The sequence below is a fragment of the Lissotriton vulgaris genome, chromosome 1_1 (genome assembly GCF_964263255.1).
Source record: "Lissotriton vulgaris chromosome 1_1, aLisVul1.2, whole genome shotgun sequence".
Lineage (NCBI taxonomy): Eukaryota > Metazoa > Chordata > Amphibia > Caudata > Salamandridae > Lissotriton > Lissotriton vulgaris.
The window spans coordinates 1825896466-1825902933 of NC_141685.1; the positions used below are offsets into that span (position 1 = coordinate 1825896466).

The 6468-nt window shown below is 44.9% G+C and overlaps 1 protein-coding gene across 2 annotated transcripts in view; it reads right to left on the reverse strand.

The window, feature by feature from the left end:
• DRAM1 (DNA damage regulated autophagy modulator 1) overlaps positions 1–5225 on the reverse strand; it is a 303166-nt gene extending 297941 nt beyond the window's left edge. Inside the window, exon 1 of one of the 2 annotated variants that reach the window (XM_086919254.1) lies at positions 4787–5225. In XM_086919254.1, the coding sequence (XP_086775380.1) occupies positions 4787–4917 (131 nt within the window). In that variant the 5' untranslated portion in view covers positions 4918–5225. The remainder of the gene's footprint in view (positions 1–4786) is intronic. The other variant, XM_086919262.1, reaches the window with a different exon arrangement.
• Between the last annotated feature and the right edge of the window lie 1243 nt (positions 5226–6468).

Here is a 6468-nt window from a genome sequence, read left to right on the forward strand (position 1 = left end):
CTTTCCTCTTTCTATTGAAGCCTGTGCCTAAGTATGGTTGTGGAGAGGATTTATCATAACTGTGAACCACAACCCATCCGAGGACTATTTCTGTAAGTGTCGCCTTGTCTTCAAGTATTGATAGCTTTTTCACTGTTTTGTTAACAATTTGTTTAAAACAATGATATGACCCTGAGGCGGCCCAGAGTTCCTTGAGTCCCAGACGATCTATTGATGCTGTCAAATAAGACCCTGCTGTACACTACCTCTTTAGATGTATTTCAATCCATAAATGTGAGTTCAGTGTGCCTGCTTCATATTTTTTTATCCTATACCAGGCATAGGCTCCTTTGCAGGCTATTTCTTGACTTTGCATGCCGAATTCTAGCCTCATTTTGGCTGGCGAGACGTACTTTGGTAAATTGAATATTATTCTGGCAGCTCTTGAGACAGTTCTGTCCAAAGTCAGTGCATCTCTTCCCCTCAGACACTCACTCCCATAAGAGATTGCCGAGATGAGTTTCGCTTGCCAGACTCGTAGCAGTGAGATAAGGCTAGGGCCGGCCGTTTTCTGTTTGATCGATTTTATGGCCGCCGCGATCGAGTTGCCTCTTCTTTTGATTGCTTCTTTTTGTAAAGTAAAATTCCCCTTGTTATCCATGATCACACCTAGATACTTGTATCGGTCAGCTACTTCGATTGTAGTGTCTGCCATATGCCAGCAGTATTTGGAGGTTTCCTTCTTTAGATGTATCCTCATCACCTTCGTTTTGTCATGGTTAATGGTTAATCCGTTAAATATTGAATAACGACTAGTTGTATCCAATAAGCGTTGGAGACTGACAGGGGTCTGGCTGACCAGTACAAGATCGTCTGCGTACAAGAGGTTGGAAAGTGAAAGCCCACCCAGCTTAGGTGGATGAGAATTGCAAATATCCAGTTCTGACGAAAGGTCACACATAAATAAGTTAAAGAGCGTGGGTGCCAGTACTAAGCATGGGCGGAAAATCCGTTCCGCTGGCGGGTTTTGCGGATTTTCGGTAAATTCGCAATCCGCGAACGCTCGCAAATTTACCGAAAATCCGCAGATTCGCTCGCAGCGGATTTTTTTTTCTTTGTGATACAATTTTGCTGCGTGCGGTGTAAGTTCGCAATTGCGAACATGTAGGTGCGGCGGGCAGCAACAATCTCGCACTCGCGAAATTACAAAAATTGCAATTCTGCACAAGAAATCTACTAGCAAGCAGCATAGACCTTCTGAAAATGATGATTTTTATCAGAATAACTCCAAAGGTTGACATTTGCCTGCACTTTTTGGGATTTGAGGCCTTTTGATTTTCTTTGGATAACTTTTGGATTAGAAATCAACTTTCTCATATAAGCTTGATTGGGGCATTACAGTTGCTGTAATGCTGTTCTGCAGAAAAACGAGTTTTGCAAAAGTGAAAGCAGGTTCAAAAGTTCAAACTCATCATTAGTAACCGTTCCCTGTAGTGCTTCCTGACAAGGGCCCCTCCAGAGTTCAGTTGCTAGTTGCAACAATTGTATGACCCTGCTCTGACCCTCACAGCAGGCTCATAGAATAGCTACAAGTAGGCCACAAAGGTACTGGAAAAAAAAATTGCACTGCAACAGAAAGCAAATTACAGATAAGGAAGCAGGTGCCAGACTGGAATTGTAAAACAGTGACACATTAATAAATCAACCCCAAATTAATTCATGTCAGTTGAAGCAGGCAGGTGTGCTAGCTTTTTCCCCCCATAATCTACAGTGATGATGAACCAGAGGGTGGCATTGATGTACCAGAGGGTGGCATGGGTGAAACAGAGGGTGGCAGGGGTGAAACAGAGGGTGCTGGGAACCTGTGATGATGAACCAGACGTAGAAACAACATAATCGTGACCGTTGCGAGCCGACATGTAAGTTCGCAATTGCGAACTGGTACAAAACCCTCGCGAACTGTCAGAAATCCTTGCGAACTGGCAGAAATCCTTGCGAACACAAAAAAAAAATCCGCAAATTCGCGAGAATTCGCGGATTTTGCGGATTGCGAGTTCGCAAATTCGCAAAATTCGCGAACGCCATTCGCAAAATTCGCCCATGCTTAGCCAGTACGAACCCGTTTAAGCCCCATGGTTGTTGACATTTTCCTGGTCAAGTACTTGCCATCCCCTAGCTTTACTTGGACCCACGTATTTGTATGAAGGAGTATTAACTGGTTTAGGAGAGCAGATGGTATTTTCATTTCCTTGACTTTGTGCCAGAGTTTACTGCTATTGATTCTGTCAAAAGCTGACAAATAGTCGATGAAGCACATGAATAGAGGAAGTTTTGCTATTCTAGCCCTATCTAGAAATAGGGATAATGCAAGAATGTTGTCCCCATGCCCTTGCAGAAGCCTGTTTAGTTGATTGGTATATTAGATTGATCTTCAGCCCAGGCAGTGAGGTCATCCAGAAGGAAGCCAGCGTAATATTTCGCCTCGATGTCAATTAAGGCCACAAGCCTATAACTCTTTGCTAAATTCTGTCCCCTTTCTTATAAACTGGGGATATGATTGAACCCCGCCAGGAGTCCGGGATGATGACTCCTCCTGCTATTTGGCCATACAGCAGTAGTAGAGTGGAAGCCCAGTATTCCGGGTCCATTTTGAATAGAATCAGTGGAATCCCGTTGGGGCCCGGAGCTCCATCCCTCTTGCCCTTGGCTATCCTATTCCTAATCCGTGTAGTCGTGAATGAGAGAGGATTGTTTCCAGTTGGAGCATTTAAATGTGGATACAATGCCTCTAGCATATTTCTGGGGATCAGTCTCCCTGGAGTGTTAAAGTGTTGGTGCAGATGCAAGGCCCAGGATTCTTCTGACAAGTGGGAATTTTTTACTCTTTGCACATTCTGGTTGGCTAAGCTATTTATTGTTCGCCAAAATCTTGCGCTGCTGTTCGTCTTAGAATCGTGCAATAGCCTTGCCCACAGGTTATCATCCTTTTCCCTTTTTGCCTGCCAGATTTCTTTTTTCTTTTTTGCTTTTAGTTGCGATAACTCCATTTGTAAAATGGGATCTTGACCTGTACGCCGAAGAGTACGTATTAACTTATTTATCGCATTCTTGAGCTTACGAAGGTTTGAAGTATTGAAATTTAGAAATTGGTTATCCTGGCGAACTTGCAAACTGCTTGTCATTGAAGCTGGGGTAGCACTTATCCTATTCACTGCTCCCAATGTTTTGGTTAGGTGTTACCAGTATGCTATCATATTTTAGTTTACGTCTATCTGTTCCCGTTGCTCCCATATTGCCTTTGCTGTTGATAATAGATTCTCTGGAGGATTAGTTTTAATTTTTATTCTCCTGAAATTGTTCGTGTAAATACACTCAGGGTCCTCTACTGGCATATCTAATGATGTTCTAGATAGTCTTGTAGAAATTTCTTGTGGCAAGTGATCGCTTGATCTTGGCCCCAATCCTGAAGCCTTTGATCTTGCTGAAGAATGAGAGGGATACAAAAGTATAATCTATCAACGTGCTTGAAGTTGTCCTGTTAAATGTAAGATTTTTATATTATTTTCTATCTTCCTTATCAGTGGTTCAATGTATAAAGTAAACAGTAGTGGGGAGCACGGACATCCCTGCCTTGTTCCCCGTTGTATCCCCAGTACATCGGAATACCCATCTATCAATGAGATTCTACCTCTCTGATTCCGATATAATTTTTTCATAGCCTGTACGTGCACTGGCAATATACTCATCTACCCATGATTTTCCAGACGTACGCCCAGGAGACCCTATTGAATGCCTTTACCACATCCAACAGAATTAAGGCCATTGGGTCCCCAGTAACTGCTGATGCATCAAACAGACTGAGGGCCCTTCGAATGTGATCCGTTGTTCCCTGCCCAGGAATGAACCCATGCTGCTTGGGTGACACAACCTTGCTGATAATCCCCGATCGTCTCATTGCAAGTGCTTTTGAATAAAACGTAGAGTCACTATTCATTAGCATGATGGGTTGATATGAGCCTAGCTCTTGCATGGACTTTCCTTTCTTGGGGAAGAGTATTATGTTTTGCAGAGGCCCAATACTACATATATCTTAATATGTTGAAAAGTTACATATGGCATTATGATAGGAAACTTTATATTTAAAGTTATTTACACAAATATGTAGAAAAGAGACGTGGCTCTAGGACAGGTCAAAATACTTAGGTTATTTACACAGTTGTAAGTGTGATAGCATCTAGTCTAATTTATACTTTTGTATACCACTAACGAAGGAAGAAGGCATATATATATTTTTATAGCACTAATAAAAATGGAATGTGATCACTAACTCTGAAATCCGTCAATGGAAAACTAAACTCCTTCTCCATTGCACTTTATTTTATCCATTACAAATACATGTACCATTCACTGCTGCTTTGCAAAGACGAATTAGCTGGTTGACATGAATTTGTGGTTTATATATGATATGGTGCATTGTGTAATTCCCAAATATTAACATGCATATTCAGTATATATAACGTGTGCAGCTCGTATTTGCTGTGATAGAACATTTGAAGTGAAGAGTTGACATCACTTCCTGTCGGACAACAAAATACAAAGGATCTGAGGGGTGTGCAGACAAACTCAAGTCTTATTCCCATAGCCTCCCATAGGACCAGAGATGGGTCCGACCACTAATCTGGTGTAGCCAGCTCCCACGGTCAGCAGTATAAGTGCCAGTGACCATCATGAGTGAACTTCTTAGACAGTGTCAGGCAGCATGACGCGTTAAGGCCTCAGCAGACTGAGGGAGGCTGCGGGGTCTCACCTGATATAGGGCACCAGCGGATTCACGTGGCCAAGGCTCACCGACGTCACATAGGTTATGATGAAGGCAGCTCCGGACCAGATGACCAACAGGTACGGGATGTAGGCAAGGCTCTCCGGGAGGCCAAGCATGATGCAGTCGCCAGTACAGGGTAGCAAGGGCTCCAGGTACCGTGTCAGGAAACCGCGCGTGGGGAAGCACAGAGGGGATCCGCGGTCTCAACCTCACACCTCAGCCGGGCTCCGCTCCTTCACGCCAGATTTTAGCTCCCTCAAGCCAGGAGTACTCTGTGCTGGGACAGCGAGTTACCTTGGCGTGGGGGCGGGCGCCGCGGGGGTGTCTGTTACGGAGGCCGTGACTCACAAACCGTGGACAACAACCGCGGCTGCGGACCTCCCTGGCTGCTCCCCTTACTGGGTCCAACTCAAACTCCCTCGCCGCTCCGGTCCTCCCACGAAGAAAAGTCTTTTGTTTCGTTTCTCTTGTACTTTATTATATTAGGATATAAGGTGACGGAGTACTTCCTTTTAATACTTTCTTCCTGTTTCTTTTTCTTCCCCTCGCCAAAAATCCCAGCATGTGCGCGCTTGAGTCGAGGATGGTGTGCAGGGGCTTAGCTTGTGTGTGTGGGGTGAGAGGGGGGATGGGGAGGGGGGATTAACACCCTCCTAATAAATGTAGTTTGTGATTAATAGCTGGGTACAGATGCTCCCTGTCGGGTATTGTCTGTCGGATTTCAACAGGAATGTTTACGTCAACACAGACTAAAACGCACACACACTCTTCCTCTCTGTCCTAAAAAATGTTGGTTATTTTACTCGTGTTTTCTCTCAATTAGTGCATCTACCAGTCGCAACCCTCCTCCTGACCACTGCCCGTACGCCCTTCTCATGCGCCCTGCTTTGTTGTATAATGTATTTGAACAATGTATGCCAGTCTGATTGTTGGAACCCCACCCCACTCTTACTGACCTAGCTACGCCCCTGCCAGATTTTGCACCATACAGTGTCTGCGAGCTAGTGGGGGGCGTGCCGGTGACCCTTAGCTGGTGTGTGTCCGGTAATACAAATCAAATGCCCCTAGTTTACCGTGTGAAATGTGAGTTCGGATGTCTCGCCTCAGTGAGTGAGCTGCAATGAGTGATCGTGTCAGGGACCCCCTCTGATCGAGGCGGTGTCAGTGGCTCTAAGCATGAATGCGGTGGAGGAGTTGCCTGAGTAATGAGATGTGGCGGTAACCCTGTCTAAGGGACCTCGTGTCAGAGCCTCTAAAGTGAGGGTGTCAATGGCCCCGAATAAGGTGGTGTTTCTGCCCCCATGTAAACGTTAGCCATGCCAGGGACGCTGAGAGTGTTTGTGGGGCAGAGGAGCAGAGATCTGTGACCCTGAGTGTGCAGAGACTCTACCAGAGCAGGTGTCAATAACACTTTCTGGGCGGGAGTGTCATCGGGGCTTTAAGTGTCCTGGGTCGGCAGCGATTAAAAAACTAACGTTGACAAGGGTCGCTAACATATCCTATATTCATACCCTTAGCTTCACAGGAAAAACCTTTTCTCAACAATGTTGTAAAAAAACCCTTAAGGTAATCTACGTCCGCAATGCAGACCCTATTTACATTTCACGTTTTATTTCGTTTTGCATTCCCCAAGAGTACTTCTTTTTATCAGAATTTGTTTCTGGAGG